The 21,044-nt window shown below is 36.3% G+C and overlaps 1 protein-coding gene across 1 annotated transcript in view; it reads right to left on the reverse strand.

Annotated features, from left to right (window-relative positions):
* Me2 (malic enzyme 2) overlaps positions 1 to 21,044 on the reverse strand; it is a 61,692-nt gene that overhangs the window by 25,045 nt on the left and 15,603 nt on the right. The window contains exons 3-11 of the mRNA XM_076836814.1: positions 17,914 to 18,047; positions 13,146 to 13,295; positions 10,745 to 10,820; positions 9,556 to 9,717; positions 9,195 to 9,298; positions 5,993 to 6,102; positions 5,798 to 5,895; positions 5,342 to 5,455; positions 2,202 to 2,316 (exon numbers count right to left, since the gene is read on the reverse strand). Of these exons, the coding sequence (XP_076692929.1) occupies positions 2,202 to 2,316; positions 5,342 to 5,455; positions 5,798 to 5,895; positions 5,993 to 6,102; positions 9,195 to 9,298; positions 9,556 to 9,717; positions 10,745 to 10,820; positions 13,146 to 13,295; positions 17,914 to 18,047 (1,063 nt within the window). The remainder of the gene's footprint in view (positions 1 to 2,201; positions 2,317 to 5,341; positions 5,456 to 5,797; positions 5,896 to 5,992; positions 6,103 to 9,194; positions 9,299 to 9,555; positions 9,718 to 10,744; positions 10,821 to 13,145; positions 13,296 to 17,913; positions 18,048 to 21,044) is intronic.

A 21,044-nucleotide genomic window follows, 5' to 3' on the forward strand; every position in this document is an offset into this window, starting at 1 on the left:
AAGAAAAAGATTATCTATAGCACTCTAAGACAAAACTTGCATGAACCTTTTAATGAATGAACCTTCAGAACATTAAGCTAAATAAAATGTACTAGTGACAAAAAGACAAAAATTTTATGTTTTCATTCATGAGGTACCTAGCGCACAGAAAGTAAAATGCAGTTGCCAGGAGCTGGGAGAATGGGAATTATTGTTTGATGGGTATTAAGTTTCAGTGTCACAAAAGAAAAGAATCCTGGAGATGGCTACACAACAATGGGAATATATTTAAAAATGGTTTGGGATGGCAAATTTTGTGTATATTTTACCACAGTTTAAAAAAGTTAAAAAAGACGAGAAAACCTGTCTCAATTGTTAAATTGTTAAAACTCTGTGGCACTCATTACAAAATAAAAGAAGTTCAGAAGAGATAAAAGATCATCTTGATTGCTAAGCAATCAATATTTGATACAGTTGAGTTTTTAATGTCCCAGACACAGAATGGGGCCACAAAGATGCAAAAATGATTATAATGCACGCAGGTTACAGTTGAGGGAAAAAAATCAAGAAAATAAACAGAAAACAAAACATTTTCAATGGTTGTTAGGAAAGAACAAGTGCAAGGTTGCAGAAGTACACACTTAGGTCGTGGTAGGAAGTGGAGACAACTAAAAATGCATCAACTGAGGTCTTTTTGCTTCCTTAACCCTCTGGAAGTAGAATGAGTCAGTGGATACATTTTTAGGTTTCCATATAGAGTTCTTTTTTTTACATTTTTTTTTTTTTTTTTGGTACTGGGGATTGAACTCAGGGGCATTCAACCACTGAGCCACATCCCCAGCCCTATTTTGTATTTTATTTAGAGCCAGGGTCTCACTGAGCTGCTCAGTGCCTCACAATGAATAAGGCTGGCTTTGAACTTGAAATCCGCCTGTTTCAGCCTCCCAAGCCACTGGGATTACAGGCATGTGCCACCGTGCCCAGCCCAGCCCATATTGAGTTTTGGGGGGAATGAAAATAGAGTCTTTAAGCTTTCTTCTCACTATAGAAAATTAAAAGAGTTGTTGAGCATTTAGTTAAAAGATTTGTTTCTTATACTTTTAAGTGCTTGTGTGCTCTGCAGTTGAGCTACATACTCAGTCATTACCACCCCAGCCACTTTGTAAAACTTTTTGAGACAGGATCTTGCTGAGTTACCCAGGCTGGCTTAGAACTTTCCATCCTCCTGTCTCAGCCTCTCCAATAGCTGGGACTATAAGTATGCATCACCATGCACGGCCAAACACTCCTTTTTTAAAGACTTAATTTCTCTGCTGAGAATTCAGTGCTGTGTTAGCAACTGATGTCCGCTGTGCAAAGCTTGACTCAAAACACTTGAAAGGTTTCAACTTTGTTGCTAATGAAATGCTGCATTGGATTATCCCAAATAGTCTGTCAAATGAACTATATCTTTTTAAATTTTGAGCATGACCACCCTAACTATAAAAACAAAGCACAATAAGGAGCAGGGTGGGCATGCACACACATGCCTATAATCTAGCTACCAAGAAGGCTGAGCCTAGGAGATTAAGACCAGCCTGGGCAACATAGTGAAACCCTGTGCTTAAAAAAAAAAAAAAAAAAAAAAAACAAAAAAAAAAACAAAGAACAGCAATCCCTTAGGGAAGGAGGTGAAGGAGAGGATACAAGCAAAGTATAATCAATTGCAGAGAACACAGCATTTAAAAGTATAAGAAACATCTTTTAACTAAATGCTCAAGCATCATGACCAAAAAGCTGTCTCAGAAAATGTGAATCAACTCTCTGTATTTGTGGGGTTCTGCATATGTGAATTCAACCAACTGCAAACAGAAAATACTAAAAGAAAAAATTGTGCCTACACTAGCATGTACAGACTTTTCCTTGTCCTTATTCCATAAATAATACAGTATAACAACTATTTACAATGTATTAGGTATTATAAGTAATCTAGAGATACTTTAAAGTATATAGGAGAATATGCATAGGTTATATGCAAATACCACACCTTTTAATATAAGAGATTTAAGTATCAGATTTTGGTATCCATGAGGATCCTGGAACCAATCCCCCCAAAAGGCCAAGGGATAACTGTATATGTTAAAAGCTAGGCAGAAATGTCAATTCATTCTTAGTAATCTTACAGAGTAGTTACAACTGGTAACAGTTAAGTAATAGAATGATTTATCAACAACTTTACTTACCAATTATAGTTGAAGGCTTAAGTATATTTACTGCATCTTCAAAAGTATCAGGTGTTCTTTCTGGAGCTGGGTGAGCAAATGGTTCCTGATTACTATCTATTTTAGCACTCCGCCCCTAAATTTTTTGATAAAATACAGTAGTTTTTAGTGAGTGCATAATGAAGATTAACTGAGAAGACAACATTTTATGAGTTACATACATATTATTTCTACAATAGAAATGTCTTTTCATTTACTTTTCTTCTTAACTCATTTATTTCATTTCCAACTTCACAGTGTCCAAATATATATCAAATTCCATTACGCTCAGGAACTTTCTAGTCTCTTTCAAAAACTCATTTATTCTATCAAGTATACAAAAATTGAATATGGCACAAAGGCCTACAACCCTTTATCTGAGCAAGCTGAGTTTTGGAATTAAGAATTTCTCATATTTAGGAATGCAATTTGGCATTCTAACAAGTATTATGACTATTCCCTGACAAATGGGCACTCTATAATGGAACAAACTTAACCAGTCACATCAAGTAAAAAGGTGTATTTCTTTATTTACTTTTTGCAGTGCTGGAGATCAAACCCAAGACCTTGCACATTTGAGGCAAGCAATCTAAAATTGAACTACATATCTCTATATTCCCCCATATTTGCTCCCCTTTTTGTGAAGCAGAAAGTTTAAGTCTATAAATAGCCTCTCCTAAGTTCAGGTCAGGTTTTGCTACCAGATAAATTCAGATCAATTAAATCTGTCATCAAAATGAATTCAGAAAAAAGCTGAGATTTCAGAGTTTTAAGATTTCAGAATTGCAGAAAGACATCATGGGTTTTTACTACAAAGAGTACAAAAACAAGAGGAACAGTGAATTCTGGTTCAAGATGGCTAAACAAAAAAACATCTTTCTAATTCCCAGGGGTAAAAAAATAAATAAATAAAAACTTAGTAACGCCATAAAGCCAAAAAAGTAACACTGACAGCCTATGACAATGAATTTCTAAGATTTAAAGCACACAAAACACAACAAGCACCAAATCAACAAGCTGAGAAACCTGCATCTTTATTTTAGTAAAAGAGAAGCCATCTCCCCACAATAGGAAAAATTTTTCATCAGAACTCCAGAATAACCAGGCAAGAACCAGAAGGGGCTGGGAAAAAAGTGGGCCGTCACAAGTTGGCCAAGCTGTTAATTAAATGACTGAAATACAACCTTATTGGTCTGGTTCTCAGAACACTGTTTTCTTATTCTTAGCCCCAGGATTTCCAAAGCTCTCCAGTTTGAGGGTTTAACAGAAAAACTCTCTAAATGGACTATAGTGTTTAGGGTCACCAAAAGAGACTAGGAGCCTAAAACCCAGAGTTTAAGCTACCAGCACATCCTAAAATAAATACTCTGAACCTGAACAGGAATTCTCACTTGCTACTACCACGGCTGTTCATTGGATCTACTGTTATAATCAAAAACATCTGACAAAAACCAACATTACAAAATGAAGCAGTAGAAATAGGTAATCTATGTACCAGTAGAAATATATAATCTCCCTCCATAACCTTCTAAAACTGTGATGGCTTATAAGCCTTGCACTTTACATACTAGCAAATATAGTAGTTATGCTCCCCTTAGGGAATAAGCATGGTTTAATGATTCAGAGCATGGGCTTTACAATCAGACTTCTTAGGTTTAAATTATCTCCATCACTTATAAACAAATGACCTTGGAAAAGTCCCTGACCATTTTTAAAATTCAGTTTCCTCAATTATAAAAATCTTCACAGAAGAAACAAAACAAAAAACCAACCACAGGAGTTTTGAAAGAACTAAAGATAATAAGCTCTTATCACAATGTCTGGTAAACTTCAAATTACTGTTATTTTATTTTAAATTACATATAAATTTAAGCCTCAAGGTTATTCATTCATATGTTCTAATTGTTCATTTTATTTTTTGTTTTAATAGAATGCTGATACTAATTAAGAAGAAATATTAAGAAGAAGAGAGGGGTAAGGGGCTGTAGCTCAGTGGTGGAGTGCAAGCCTCACATGTGTGAGGCACTGGGTTTGATTCTCAGCACACATAAAAATAAATAAATAAATAAAGATATTTTTTAAAAAAGAAAGAAAACTAAATAGAGCTTAAAGAGAAAAAGAAAAAGAGAATTGGAGCAAAGTACACTGAGATGGATTGTACTATAGATGTAAATGGCAAGTAACTGCTATGCCATTCCGATGTGCATGCACCAGGAACAGCTGAGTACACCTGTAATACCTGGAACCTAGGAGGCTGAGGCAGGTAGATCACAAGTTCAAGCTCAGCCTCAGCAACTTAGCAAGGCCCTAAATAACTTGATCCTGTCTCAAAATAAAAAATAAAAAGGGTTGAGGATGGAGCTCAGTGGTAAAGCATTCCTGGGTTTGATTCCCCATAGCAATCCCCAAATACAACCCTGTATACTAGATGGTTTCAACTATGGAACAATTTACCTGTATTGATGTTACACAGTGTAAGATCTATGACATTCTTAAGCTAATAAAAATAGCAACCAACTTACATAATATAGGAAGGCAGGCAGTCCAAAGGGTACTAAAATAACCTGGGAGAGCTCTTTATTATCCATGAATTGGTTTTAGAAACATGCTCTTTTAGATTGGTATGGGGGATTATGATATCCAAAGGAATAAAGAATTTCTGCTCAAATATCAGATGTACAGCTAATAATTAGGGATATTTTGGGTTCTCATTAAAAAACTTAGTTTTAAGGCTGGGGATACAGCTCAGTGATATCAGTGCTTGCCTAGCATTACAGGCTCTTGATTCCATCCCCAGCATCACATAATAAATTTTAGTTTTATCAGGGTTAAATACAATCATACAGAATGTCTATTTGATTTCTTGCCCAGAGAGCAAAGCAAGAAAGGGTAAGTCTGGTGCCAACAAAGAAATTATTATAATTTAAGTACAAAGCAAGAGTCTTTATAAAAGATAATATGATAGAAGAATCTCTGTTGATAATACAGTGAAAGATCCACAATTGGTATAATTTGGATAGTTCAATGAGATACAAGATTTTAAAAAATCATATTTTAAAAATCCAACTAAAAATGTCATAACAACAATGCTCTTTTGCTTCTCCAAGTTTTAAACGTCTTACCTTGACTAATAAACCAAACTTGTCAAACATCCAGATTTTCTTTTGTGCCTCTTCTTCTGAAAGGCCATTTTCTACCATAGACATAACTATAAGATTTGCAATTCCAAGAGCAGCCTATTAACAAAACACAGATTTTAAGAATGAAAAATAGAGAATGAGAATTGGAAAGTTGCTTTATAATGGTCAAGTTGCTTTATAAATGAGGATTGTTTGTTATGAGAAATATTTAATTTGTTCTTCCCTTCAAATCACACAAAAATCAATTCTTTGTGATAATTTCTACAAATACACTTTAAGTTAACTATTTTATAACAGGAGTCATGAATTTATACCCTGTATATTTTGACAAAATTACAAGTTCATTATGCTCATTTATGAACACTCTCATTGTGTCCTACTTTCCAATTCTAAAGGAGTGTTGGTTTTTAAATTCTAAAAAGCTTAACAAAAACTTACCTCTCCTGCTCCAAGAAATAGAATCTTGTGTTCTGAGATGGGTTTATTAATAACTTTTTGGGCTGCGAGAAGACCTGATAGAGCTACTGAAGCTGTCCCTATTAAAAAAACAAAGATTTTTAAAATTAAAAAAGGTCACATCATAGATGATTAAAAAATAGATATCAAGAACCTAAAGTTCCCTTTTTGCTTTACCTTGAATATCATCATTGAAGGTACAATACTTTTCTCGATATTTTCTCAAGAACCTAAATGCATTATGATTTCCAAAGTCTTCAAATTGAATAAGGGTGTTCCGGCCATATCTAAAACCAGCAAAAACCATAACGGTTGTATTAAAAATACCACTATTAAACAGTTTTCCTACTTAATATTCCTTATGACAGCTTTAAAAACAATGTATTATATTAGTTCAGGGCCATCTAAAAATTTTCAGAGTCTGTGAAAGATTAGACCCAAAATGTAGAAATCCGTATCTTAAAAATAAAAATGTGCTGGATGCAGTGATGCATATCTGTAATCCTAGCAAACAGGGAGGCTGGATCCTTAAGTTCAAGGCCAGCCACAGCAACTTAGTGAGACCCTATCTCAAAAATAAAAATAACAACAACAAAATGTTTGAGAGTTTAAAAAGAATGGGGAAGCATAATGGGCCCATGAATAACAATCTGTGAAAACTATTTCTAAGAGTTTAGGGGGGTGCCCAGCACATAAGCAACTAAGTAACTTCCTAAAAAGGAAGAGGCTAAGTCTCAAAAAGTATGTATTTGATATACATTCTCATTACTTTAACAAATAAATGGTAAAATAAGAAAGTATATTAAACAAGCAGTTAAAAGTAATTGATATGTAGCTGGCATCCCAGCAAATGGGGAGGCTAAGGCAAAAGGATTTCAAGTTCAAGGCCAGCCTCAGCAACACAGCAAAACTCTGTTTCAAAATATAAAGGGCTGGGAATGTGGCTCAGTATTAAGTGTCCCTGGGTTTAATTCCTGGTACCAAAAAAATAAAAAATTGCTTTGTGAGTTTACCAACATTTGGAGAGAGATGTTAGTTATCTAGGTAAGTAGTAGTAAGGAGGAAGGCTTGAAAAGGAGGTAGGACTTAATCTGGGAAAGAAGAACAAAAAGCAAAAAGGTAGGCAAAACAAAGAAAGGTTTTGGCGACCCTGAATTTTCAGCAATCTGGGTATACATGTCAGGAGTTAAGCTGGGTATGGGGTCTCACACCTGTAATCCCAGCCACTCAAAAGACTGAGGCAGAAAGATCACAAGTTCAAGCTCAGTCTTGGCAACTCAATGCGGCCCTCAGCAACTTAGCAAGACACTATTTCAAAATAAAAACCAAAAGGGATAGGGATGTGGCTCAGTGATTTAGTGTCCCTGGGTTCAATCCCCAGTACCAAAAATAAATAAATAAATAAATAAATAAATAAATTAGGGTTTACATTAAAGAATAGGGAGAAGCTGGTAAAGATAAGCTGGGGGGCAAAGGTGGGAGGCTTTTTTTTTTTTTTATTTAAGTACTAGGGATTGAACTTGGGGACACTGAGGGCTAAGTTGCTAAGGCTGGCTTTGAACTTTGCTGCTATTCTCTTGCCTCAGCCTCCAAGCTGCTGGGATTACAGGTGTGTGCCACCACACCCACCTGGTGGGAGACTCTTAAATGATGAATTAGTGAAAAAGGACTTGCAGCTGGGCGTGGTAGTGCACACCTGTAACCACAGAGGCGCCAATAACTCCAGAGGCTCGGTGACCCCAGAGGCTTAGGCAGGAGGATTTCAATTCAAAGCCAGCCTCAGCAACAATGAGGTGCTAAACAACTCAGTGAGACCCTGTCTCTAAATAAAAATACAAAATAGGTCTGGGATGTAGTTGAGTGCCCCTGAGTTCAATCCCTGGTACCCTCCCCCTGCATACCAAAAAAAAAAAGGGGGGGGACTTGCTTCTATATCCCATTGGGAATCACTGAGGCTACAGACAAAGGAAGAATTCACATAAGTCTCCTGTCCACATAAGTCCACCTGCCACTGATGTGTAACACATACTGGAGTCTGGAGAGATAAAAACTACAAGAGAAGCAGCTAGGAGGCTGCTATGAGATTTTGACGCAGAAGGCAAAACACAGAAGGGACAACTATACAATGCAAAGACATTTAGAGCAAACATATTGGTGATGAGGACCAGCTGGAAAGTGAGGAAGAAATTGTTACAATGCCAAGACAACACTGATGACTAGGAAGATACTGTGTGGTGGCCCAATGCAGGAAAGTGAGAGGAATAATGGGGGAAGACAGTATCTGGGAAGATTTAAAAGTTCAGTTTGGGATTTGTCAACTTTGTCTCTGAAAAGGAAATAATTTTTGAGTTCTTCCAGGTGTCAGTAATTTAAAAGGTATGACAGCTAGATTCTAAGGGCAAAGAGTTTGGGTTTTATCTTGTGGCAATAAAAAATTATTCAGATTAAGTAAAAGAATGAAGTACATGTTTTCACAGATTAATCTGTTCTTAAAGTGAAGATGAACCAGAAAGAAATTACAGGAAAGTTTAGAAGAATTCAGAAGAGATGTGGTAATGGAAGGTTGTGATAATGGAAGAGAGTATTTATGAGGGATGTAAATGAGTGCCAACTGGATGTTGAGGAATATCTGAATGTATGCATGGGTGGTTGATGGAGAGGAGAATTATTAAAGAGGACACTAAGAATGAAGGTTTGTCAATAGGGTGAACAACATTGCCATTGACAGTGGGTGGGAAGATAAAAAGCTGTTTAGAAAAAGAGAGTTCAGTTAGACATGAATTTGAAGCAGCAATAGAATATCGTAATGGGGGATTCTAACTATTAGACACAAGACTACTAGGATGGGTTTCCATGGGTCACAGTGTACAAGGCTCAGAGAAGACTACTAGTCAATCATATTTAAAATACACAGAGAGCAAGAAGAACAGTGAAAATGACAGAAAAGAAACGCAGAAGAAAGACCAAGTTAGGAGTATTTTAGTAGCAAAGAGAAAGTCTCAAGACTACAGAAGTGGGAAAACCAGGTCACAAAGTGCAAGACAGAAAGGGAAGAAGACCAAATGGTCTGAGAAATTTAAAACATGAAAGCTGCAGGAGAGCTTCAGTGGAGGACTGTCAAAGGCTGAAAGGAGGACTGAGCAGTGAGGGTTTGATAAGACAGAAAGTACAGACTTCCTCCCAGATATCAAATAGGGCAGGAGTGCCATCTTGCATTAGCCCATCTTATCAAATAGGAAAGAACAAAATTTCTCCAAATTTAATTTCTTCCTGCTTGTCTTCATCAGAGATAAAGAAAAATAAAACAGAACTACAGCATCCCAGACCCCAAATTAAAGGTGCTTTTATCTTTCACATACTTAAACTTTTAAAAAAGTACCTGTCAGTAATTGCTTTCATAAACTCATCAATCAGATCATCATAAAGCTGTGAACGATCTCGTTTTTGATACAAGCCCATGTAAAATGGATCCTTTAAGAGTGCCTATAAAAGAAACCAAATGTAAGAATAAGATCTTTTATTACATTACTGGTCTAAAGCTATAAAACAAAACTGTAATCTTTCAAGAAACTTTTAGTAGAATTAATTTACTATTGTTTGTACACATATTAAAAGTGGGGCTTAAGAAAAAGACTGACATCTAAGCATAAGATTTTCCTTTCTTAAATCATCTTCAAAAGATGAACAATTAAAAAACAAACACAGGAGAAACAGCAAAGGAAGAAAACAGTATTACTCACTTGATTATCAGTTCCCACATCAATACACACAGGCAGACATCGATCAGGCCGTATTCCTGCACAGGCTGTGTACAAGCAAAGTTTTCCTACTGGAATTCCCATTCCATAGACGCCCAAATCTCCAAGACCAAGAATTCTCTCTCCATCAGTCACCACAACAGCCTTGATTATAAAACAAAGGGAAAAGAAGCAAATTAAAAGTTGCCCAAACAATAGGGCACTAAAGAAACACATTTAAAACAAGATTCTCCTCAGATATTTTCACTTTCACTTTTAAAAATTGCTTTTTGACTAACTTCCAATGTATTCCAATGAAGCATATTTAATATAAGATTTCTACTGAATGCTTCCATCTGAAGAAACAATTCAAACATTTTCAGAAAGATTAAATGTGGGAGAAGTGAAAAAAATTCTGATGAAGATATTACCATTAAAAAAAAAAAAAAAAACAAGAGTTTAGAAATAAGCAGCATGCTACTCCAATACAATAACCTTGGTTCAATAAAAAAACCTTGGCAATAGTAAAGGAGGAAAAGATCTAGAATAAAAAAAAAAATACATACCCACAAATAAGGTTTTAAGATAATACTGTGAGTTTAATTACCACACCAAATTTATTCTACATTATCTGAACTAAAATGATCAATCATCAATGCTTATTTTGGTAGGGAAGATATATGCAATAAAGGTAAGATTACTGCTTGTGACAAACACAAGTGTACCAAAAGATCTTGATGTTATTGCATTTCATCTCATGAAAGATAGCCACATTGATAAAGATTTATATTTGCTGAATTTAAAACTTGAAGGAGTTTTCTATTTTCTAAGGATCTAAAGCTCAAATTAAAAATTTTTAAAAAGAAAGGCATAACAAATCTTCTCCAACACGCTCCAGAGTAAGTTTTTATGGTATTTGAATAATTTTTTTCAACCTAGAATAACATTAGTAACAGGAGAGGGCTCACCTTGCATTAGCTCCAATTTTTTTTTTCAAGCTCTTTACCAGTAACCCATTTTAGAACTATAATTATTATTATCATTTCCTCAGATGCAAAGCACTAAAATCTGTATGTACACAAATGCAAAATAATCAAAGCAACAATGAAAAACCATTCATGGCAATTTAGAGACAACTTAAGGGAGAAAAAAAAAAAAAACATTGTGAAAAGGAGGGTTGTGCTATTAGTACCTTAACATGATTTTCTGGCCAGTTATCCACAATTGATCTAACATGACCTCTGTCTGAGATTGAAATAAATAATCCCCTGCAATAGAACAAAAACACCTTTGCATTTCATGACAGTTTTTAGTCCATAAGTCGAATACTTAGATATTTTAATAAAACACCAAGACATAGTACAATTTCCAATCAGATTTAGCTTAATCATGTAGGTTTATTTTCGATTATTTCAAATTGTAATTACACTGTTCACATAACTGCAACAAAGATGAAAAAAATGTATCCACATGGCATGTTCAAATATACTCAATACTTCTCCAGTAAAAAACATAACAAGTCACCAATACGAAGAAGCTTATTAATAAGTTCAAGTGAACTGTTAAAACTCAATGCAACTGAAAATTTGAAAGAGCAGGAAGGAATAAAATTATAGTAAATTCACATAAAAATGACATACTTGAAGCACTGGGAAAAAGTGAGGATATTTTCATTTAAATTTTTATTTTTATTTAAATGTATACTTTTTTTTTTTAAAGAGAGAGTGAGAGAGGAGAGAGAGAGAGAGAGAGAGAATTTTTTTGATATTTATTTTTTAGTTATCAGCGGACACAACATCTTTTGTTTGTACGTGGTGCTGAGAATCGAACCCGGGCTGCATGCATGCCAGGCGAGCGCGTTACCACTTGAGCCACATCCCCAGCCCTAAATGTATACTTTTTTAAATTAACAAAAACTATCATATACAACATGGAGTTCTAAAATATGTATAAACAATAGGGGGACTAAAGAAAAGTTAAACACAGTATGCTGTTATCTAATTGAGATAAAGTTTTCAAAAAAGAAATAGAGAAAAAAAATACACGTTTCAGAAAAAAGGCTGAGGCATAGATTGCCCCCAGTGCTTCTGAACTTATTCTTAACATTCAACTTTTTCACTGGTATTTGAACTTTGGCATTACTATTGTATATCAAACCAATGTAGTTCAGCAGTTTCTTAATCATGGCTATGTAATCACCTGATGGGCTTTTAAAAAGGCCAAGTCCCATCTCCAGAGATTCTGATTTGATGCTTAGAGTTTAGATTAATCAACCAATCAAGATTAACTGATCTCTTTTTAAGTATCAAACAAAACAAACCTTTGCGGATGTAGTATATTATACAGTAATGATATACTCTCACCCCAAACCATGCTCTTATGTCTCATGTCAGTTCTCATCTCCGTGTGCACATGAGAATGAAAATTGGGGCTTTTATGAGACACCCATACTTGGGTCCAAGCCTAGACTAAATGAATCAGAATCTCTGGCAGTGGGGCCTAGGCAGCCTTGTTTTTAAGTTTTCTTCTATTTTTTTCAGTCTGGCTTGAGAACCACAAATCTTATAAGAAACCATAAACATGATGCTTAGCTGGGTTATGTTATAGAATGTTTTAGATACATTAATCAATGGTAGTGTTGTTCCTCAGTATCCTACAGGAAATACCTGCAACACAATGACAGAGGGTGTTCACTAAACTATAGACTGCCATAGCATTTTTTTTTCTATCAGAATCTTGGGGATGGGAAGGAACGAGGTAAGTTGGCATGATTCAATTATTTTTAGTAAGTCCACCAGGTGCTTCTTATGCAAATTAAAATTTGAGAGCCATCAAATCAGATGAAGGGAGATTGAAGATAAATGCTATTCTATCTTTTCTCAATTTCGACATTTATACCAATATGTTAGATGGACATGGGAAAAAAATACAAGGACTGAGGAAAATAACAGGTAGAGGAGGAACAAGATAAATATAAATTAATTATAAATAGCATATGTGTAATGCTTGTAAGTTGATAAAGAACAATCATATCAGTTTCTTCTCAACAGCTTCTTAGCAGGTATTTTTACCCCTATGTAACATATGAGAAAACACATTCAAAGAGATTGCTTGGTTCATTCAAGGATTTGAGTCAAGGGCCCAATCCAGTACTCCTTCCACTTAAAATGTCTGGAAGTATAAGAACAATTTGAAATAAAAGTTCATTAAAAACAAAAAAAGAGAGAACAATAAAAACTAAAAATGAGATAGAATCAATCCCTTAACTTGGGAAGATTGGTAAAAGCTACTGATAATTATGGAGAATCTACCACTAGGATTAATTGCATTTCTGCAGGAAGGATAAAGGTTTAAAAAGCACACAGTTGCTCCAACAATTACATTTGAAGGTTAAAAATGAATTACACCATTTTTAAAGAAATAAAAGACAGAACATGTTTATTTTTTTAACTGACATCTTTTAATTCAAATCGAGCTTTTCTGGGGTGGGAAACATGGTTGGGATAAAACTAACAAATCTAATAGGTGTTATGGAATGATTTTTCCCCCTTATACAACAATCATCTACATATACTTTTAAAAATAAGCCTTACTTGGGTCTTCTAAAGATGTGTCCATACTGGGAACAGGCAAGACCAACTGTTGGTGTATATACAATTGGCATTAGACTTTCAATATCATCTTGTAGTATTCTATAAAACAGTTTCTCATTTCTTTCTTGTATTCCCATTATATAGATGTACCTGAAATTAAGCACAGTTAAGCAATGTCTGACTCATACTATGTCACAGTTGAGTTTTAGCTTTTGAAATCAAACCTAAATGTCTAAAATTGGGCCCTCCCCACTTCTATACCCTCTTAAAATACAACACACACACACACACACACACACACACACACACACACACCCCAAAATCTTAAATTAGTACTATTCAACGCCTAAGACAAAAAACTAGCAAAAACAAATGTACTTAAGTGGTAGATGATAATGAAGAAAATAACAACAACAACCCAAATTTACTAAATCCTTACTATGTCAGGCTCTGTACAGAACACTGAAAAATGCAAAGATCACTAGAAGCCTCTACCTTTAAGGAGCTAATCTTCAGGAGATTGACATGTAAATAAGGAAGCAAAATGAAGTGACATTCATTCAAATGTTTACTAAACACTAACTGTGCCAGGCACTATCTGAATTCCAGGGACATATGTTGTAACTCCTGCCAAGGACTTTATAATCCAGTAGGGTTTAAGCATTAATATAAAGAGAAGCACAAATAAGGCAATGGTCTATTCATGGGACTAAACACATAAATAACTTCCAACAAAGAATTAAGTTTAAAGAATAGGGAAATACTGAAATCAGAAATCATCTGGTCTAACAGACTCACATCTTCCTCCAAACTTGTTTCTCCTCTGCTATCACTTAATGGGAAACCCATTTAGTTCTTGATTTCCCCTCCTCTCCTCTCCTGTCCTGTCCTCCCTTAACCCAAAAGAGTAAATCATCAAGTCCTACAGAGTCTACCAGTAAAACATTTCAATATATCCATCTGCTCCTTCCACCTGCAGCTGGTCCAAACCACCACCATTTCTCACTTGGCCTTCCAACTCAACTTTATACATATAATTTTCCTTTCCTGTTCCAATTCATTCTTATCTTAAAAATATTAACTATGGTTATTTTATTCTCCTTAAGTGGCTTCCAGATGCCAGGAAAATAAGGCTCAAGCTCCTTAACAGTTAATAAGACCTCTGCCTACTTTCCAACCTCATTTCCATACTTATCTACTTCATTTCCTCAAGTGCACAGCTCTTACCTTGGAGGTGTTGAACCTAAGGCCCCTCTGCCTGATTACCCGTACCTGACATCGTCCTATACTCATGTCTCTTAATGTAGCTCAGAGGCTCAATCATTGGGGGCCCTTTTCAATCAACTCCCCTTTCCCACCACAAATAGATACATGTTAGAGTTCCCTGTTTTCAAGTCCCACCATACCCTACTACCTCTTCTGCATTCAACTTTCCATCACTTTTGTACCATTTTAAAGTAAAAAAAAATCCTACACTGAACCATCAAAAGTGAGAACTATCTGTAAATGGGATAATGTACACAGGTTATATGCAAATATTATGCCATTTTATATAAGAGGCTCGACCACACTGATTTGTGTCCATAGGAGGGGAGAGGTGTTCTAGAACCAAACCCCTACAGATACTGAGATATAACTGTACTTCAAACTTTAAATTTCAATATACTCCTGTGACAATGTAGTAAAATATTCTCATGATCCTGGACAGATGAGCCAGTCATAGCTCCCAACCACCCATGTAATCAAGAAGGTCAATGAGTGATGCTGTACAAGCATACTGTGTTGTTAAGCTATGATGAGTGGTAGGTGGGTTATTAAATGCATTTCCACCTTTTTTTTTTTTTTTTGCAATTTATGATGGGCTTATTGGGATGTAACTGCATTATAAGCTGAAGGTTATCTGTATTTGCCTATTTCCAGGAGCTAGCAAAGTATATGGGATCCAACTGGTATACAAATACTTGGTGAATACCTAAGAGAAGAGAAACATCTAAATAATGAATTATATTTTCTAAACAGCTATGGGAAAGAAATGACATCAAAAGGCAGAAATTACAGGGATGCAGATTTCTCCTCACTATAGGGAAATAACTGAACAACTGGGCTGTGAAGATGGAAAAAACAAGGGCTGGGGCTGTAACTCAGCGGCAGAGCACTTGCCTAGACATGTGAGACAGTGGGTTCGATCCTCAACACCACATAAAAATAAATAAAATAAAGGTAAAAAATAAAAAAGACGGAAAAAACAATTTTGTGAAGAGACAGCAGGAATGTTAAGGAAAGAAGAGCTGACATATGACCTATCAGGCATGTGACAGAGAGAGGCTGTGCATTTCCTGAAGCTCCCTGCATTGCTGTTACTTTTGCCTTCACTTCACTTCAGCCATTCTGTATACCTCACAGTGATCCTTTTGAATTCACCTTAACTGTTAAAGCTCAGAACTGGCAAATGCCCTTATTCCACTCTTAGATCACATTCCTACACACCATTTGACCATACAATGACTTGCTTCATTGTTCTTTGAGGGATCTCAAGCTTCTTAATTGCTCCATTCTCTCCCTTTCTATTGCTCCCTTCGGGTTCCTCTTCATTCCCTATTCTAGATCCCAGGATCAACGCTCTCATTCTGTGCAAATCTTTCACCAATCTTACCATTTAAAAACTTCTACATATCTTTATCACTGCACCATTCTTCCATAATGTCTGCTTTTTCCACCATACAGTGAACACCCTGAAGGAAGGGTGGGGTTTTTGTTTTTTTTTTTTTTCATTTTTTATAGTATAGGAGCTTAGAACAATGCCTGGCACTGAACAGCCTAGAAAAAACAGCAGATGAATGTTTCTTCTTTCTTTCTTTTCTCTTATGAATGTTTCTCTCTCTCTCTCTCTCTCTCTCTCTTTCCAGGGACTGAACCCAGGGCAGCTCAACCACTAAGTCACATTCCAAGCCATTTTTATTTTATATTTTGAGACTGGGTCTCACTTGGGGACTAAGTTGCTGAGGCTGGCTCTGAACTTGTGATCCTCCTGTCCCAGCCTTGTGAGCAGCTGGGATTCAGGTATGCTTCATCTCCCAGACTAGATGAATGTTTCATTGCCTTCCCAGTAAACTCCAAACCCAAATTAATGTTACATTTCTCCTTTTCTGTGGAAAAATAATACTGACTATGCACAATGGCACCTGGACAAGCAAGATTAAGACTATGAGGGTCTACTTTCATCCTTTTAACCTATCCAACCATGTTTAGTCTTACCTCATAATCAAATCACTCTGCCTAATATTTATCACTCCCCTCGTCAACTCTATTCAACATTGGCCCTTTTAATCATAGCTGTGATCCCACATTCTGTTATAAAGAAATCAAAGACATTAGGCATGATGAGATCTCATGACCTCTACTCCACTGCCAGCATATTGAACCTTACATATCTACCTCTCCAGTTGCCCCTGCACCTTTTCCCTTTCACTAGGACCTTGCTCTACGTGCTCTAGCAATTATCCTTTCTCCTGAGCTTTTTCCTCACAACTATAAACACGTTCAACTTTCTTGCTGTCCAGAATACTTAAACCAAAGTACCACTTTACTTATGGTTCAATGTCTTTCTTCCCCTCTTATTGGACTTCTTGACAGAGGAGTTTACATTTTCTCCCCTCCCCATTCATTCTTCAGTCTATTCCATTCTTCCTTTGGACCCATCACATCAAAGAAACAACTCTCATCAGTCACCTATAATATCCTATACTTAACAACTCCAACAGATATAGTTAGCTCTGCAATCAGACTGATTCCTCTCCCCAGAATACCTTGTTCTTCTTTCTCATTTTGACAGTTACTATCAATATACTACTTAAACTTGAACTCAAGCACCACTTCCTTCAAACTGGAAGAGGTGCCATCTTCATGCTTCCAGAATACATACTGCATGCAGCTTTTTTCTCACTGTACTTCACACTGCAATATAGAGTACAGTGATAGTTATACTATAACTATCTGTTGAGAAGCTCCTAGAAAAAAGGCAGGGCTATGTGTTACTGAATTGGTCACTGTGTGCTTTGAGTATGTCTCCCAGATTTTACGTTAGAAACACAATCCACAAAGTCATATGTTAATAGTATTTGGAAATGGGGTTCTCTGGAAAGAAACTGGGCATGATGGCTATTAAGATAGAACTCTATGAAAGAATAAGCAGGAACATTAAAGAGCACATGTCCTATCAGGCAAGTGACAAAGAGACTCTATGATTAATCCTTCACAGACTAATGGGTCATTGAAGGAATTATCAGGAGAGTGGGTGTTTGGCCATCTTGTGAGCTCCCTTCACTACATGATGCCCTGCACAGCCTCAAGACTGCAGAATCCCCATTAGCAAGAAGGCCCTTGCCAGATGCAGCCCCTCATCCTTGGATTTAGCCTCCAGAATTATCATCCACTTTATATCCCCAGCGGTTAGTAAAGTGTCACACTACATGGATGATGAACTAAATTTGTTAAGTTAAAAGGGTATGAATCAAATGGTATCTTTTGCTTCTAAAGTTGTATTCACAAGTAAAATGCACTGATCTTCAGCATAAAAACTGATTTTGATTTCTGTCAAGCTGAAAATAGTCAAAATGAGTGAAGTACTCACTGAAGAAAACAATCACTATAAAAGTAACAGGTAACAAAAAAACCCCCTCACAAACTTCACCATGAAACTGTATTTCTCAGGCCATAATTTATCTTATCAGGATATCAATAAAAAATTAGATATATAATCAATGCTTACTTTTCCAAAGGGCTATTCATTTTTTTCAAGTTTTTATGGAATCGTAAGGCTTGAATATCTTGTGTCTCTATTTTAGGAGGTAAAAGTCCTTGAAGACCAAGCATTTGTCGTTCCTGTAATGTAAATGCCATTCCCTAAAGAAAAGAAATAAAAGGATTAAAATTTACTTACCACGGGTAGCAATGTCATTGTCCTTTAATACAAATTTTAAAAATCAACAAAATATATTTGCCCAGACTTTCAAAATTTTATTAGATTGGCAACATCCAGTATTGGTGAGAATGTGGGAGGAATTATTCCCACAGAACTTCCACTGGAAATATAAACTAGTTTAGGCTTTCAGAATGCAATTTTAAAGTACTAAAAAAACTTTTTTTCTTCATTGGTATAGGAATGGAACCCAAGGTCTCAGCCACGCTAAGCAAGAGCTCTACCACTGATCTTAATCCCTGATCCTTTTTTATTTTCTGACAGGGTCTCACTAAATTGTCCAGACTGGCCTGGAACTTGATTCTCTAAGTTTTTTTAATGCTCATATTCTTCAATCAAGCATCATAACTTCCAAATAGCCATCCCAGATAAATATGCATCAATTATGCAATAAGAGCCTATGGTATAGGTATACCATAAAATACCACAGAAATAGTTAAATATTTAAGTCTCTAAGTATGTACAATAGTAGAAAGATCTAAAAGACACAGTTAAAAATAAAAGCAAATTGCCAATCAAAGCACACTGTTAATCTACTTATGTTTAGAAAACTACCTAAAACTACGTATTATATATAAGATGGCATGTAACACATTAAAAGTGAGATTAACAAAATACAGTTTAAAAAAATCTAAGTCAGAAGAAAATATTCTATTTGTTTTTCAGTTGTGGGATGTATCAAAATGATAATCAACAAAAATGCTGGAGTACAGACTTCTGAAAACTTTTTCTTCCATAAAAGCACAAGTTTTATATATAACCATAAAACTCTAATAAAAAATAGAATTAAAGTCAGTATACTGTATTGATATTCATAGCAGAACAATTCACAACAGTTAAACCATGAAAGCAGACTAGGTGTCCATTAATGGATTAATGGCTAAAGAAAATGTGGCATGTGGCATATAGCATATAGCCATAAAGAAGAATGAAATTAGTTCATCTGAAGGAAAATGGATGGAACTTGGGAACATTATGGTAAGCAAAATAAACCAAACTCAGAAAGTCAAGGGTCATATGTTTTCTCTCATATGCGAAAGTTAGCAAGGAAAAATGAAAATAAAAATGGGGGAGGGGGAATTTTAAGTTCAAAGGGAGATCAGTAGAGGAATGGGACCAGAGGGAGGGAAGAGAGGAAGAGAAATACTGGGGAATGATATTGACTAAATTATATTATCGTGTGCATGTAAAAGTATTTAACAATGAATCCCACAATTATAATGCACCAATAAAAAATATGGGAGGAGAAGAAGCAACAAGAATACTGGCTAAATGATCAGAATCAACTTTTTCGGGCTTCCAGAAATAAATCAGATTTGCAACTATCAGGAAGCACTAATTCAAGAAAAAAATAGATGGACTCCAGTAAGCAGCAAGCTTACTAGCCCTATTCTCATCTCCTCTCTCTACCTATAGTGGCTTTGAAAACCAAAAGCTAGAATCACTGTGCAACTTGGCAGCCAGGAAGCTACTAGAGGGGGAAGAAAGGACTAGAGATTGTTCTAAAGCCCTAATCTCAGGGAAAAATCACTATATGATCTGTTCCCTCCATGAACCCATCTGCAAGGCTGTCATTATTTTCGGAGCCTACCCAGTACTAACAGCCTTCCCTCCAGAGGTTTGTTGAAAACACTCAGAGGCAATTATTAAGCTGGACAACTGTCTGAAATACTGGATAACCACTGGTTATAAACCACAGACTAACCAAAAGGCAGAAAAAGTAAAGATGAAGATCTGGGTGGGGTGGCACATGCCTATAACCTCAGCTACTTGGGAGGCTAAGTCAGGAGGATCGTTAAGTTTGAGACCAGCCTTGGCAATTTAGTGAGACCCTCTCTCAAAAAATAAAAAAGGACTGAGGATGTGGCTCAGTGATAGGGTACATCTAGGTTCAATCCCCAGTATCAGGGGGCAGGAGGTATTGGGGTGGGGGAGAAAAAGAAAAGGATAAGGAATGAGATGGTTATGTATTTGGGGGAAATCTAGAAGGCTATGTGCATGAGCTGTGAATATGTCTAGGAATGACCTGAGATGGCCCTAAGCTCTTAGCTATGACAAACCTTCAGGCCCTGTGCAAGCAGGAAGTGAGGGTAGGCAAATGCTTAGTTGTAAACTGCCTGCCTCAGTGTTAGCCATGCCCCAACATGCACACAGACCCCTTGGCAAAGAGTAGAAGACTTACTGGTTCTGGCTCCAGACCTTTAGGTCTCTGGTTAATCATTAGTTGACAAAACGAACCAGAGAATTCAGTAGGCATACACAACAAGAACATAAAATAATTAGTTCAGAACTGCCACCATAGTGCATGGGAATGTAGCTCAGCGGTAGAGCAGGTACTTGGCATATCTAAAACCTTGATGCTGATTTTGTAGGCATTAAAAATGCAAAAATTAAGGGGTCATGGAGAGTTCTACCGAAATTTCAGAGGAAAGGCTGGGAGGCCAGGCATTGTGTGGCAAATTCCAAGTCCCCCACAAGCAGGACCTAACAGGGCTATTCATGGAGCAGGGAGAGTGAAACTCCAATGGAGATTCAAGGAAAGGAATATCAGGAACATGAAATGTCAGCTGAGGGATGCTGTAGACAGTTTGCAAAGCCAGTCCAAGAGTGTGGCCATGTGGGTTGCAACCATGAAAGTCATAGGGGTAAAGCTGATCAAGCACTTGGTAGCCCACATCATGCCACATGTACACTGGATGCCAGACAAGCAGATGTAGGATTTAATGTTTGCTTTCCTAAGTTTTGATCTTGCTGTGGTCCAATTCCTCCTTTCCGGAATAGGGATGTTTACCCTTTGCCATTGTATCTTAGAAGCATGTGAATTCCTTTTTTTATTTTAACAAGGGCTCACAGCTGTGTGTACCCTGAATCTCAGAGAAGACTTTGGACTTGGACTTTTGAGTAATACTAAAATAGTTAAG

The sequence above is a fragment of the Callospermophilus lateralis genome, chromosome 17 (assembly GCF_048772815.1).
Source record: "Callospermophilus lateralis isolate mCalLat2 chromosome 17, mCalLat2.hap1, whole genome shotgun sequence".
NCBI lineage: Eukaryota > Metazoa > Chordata > Mammalia > Rodentia > Sciuridae > Callospermophilus > Callospermophilus lateralis.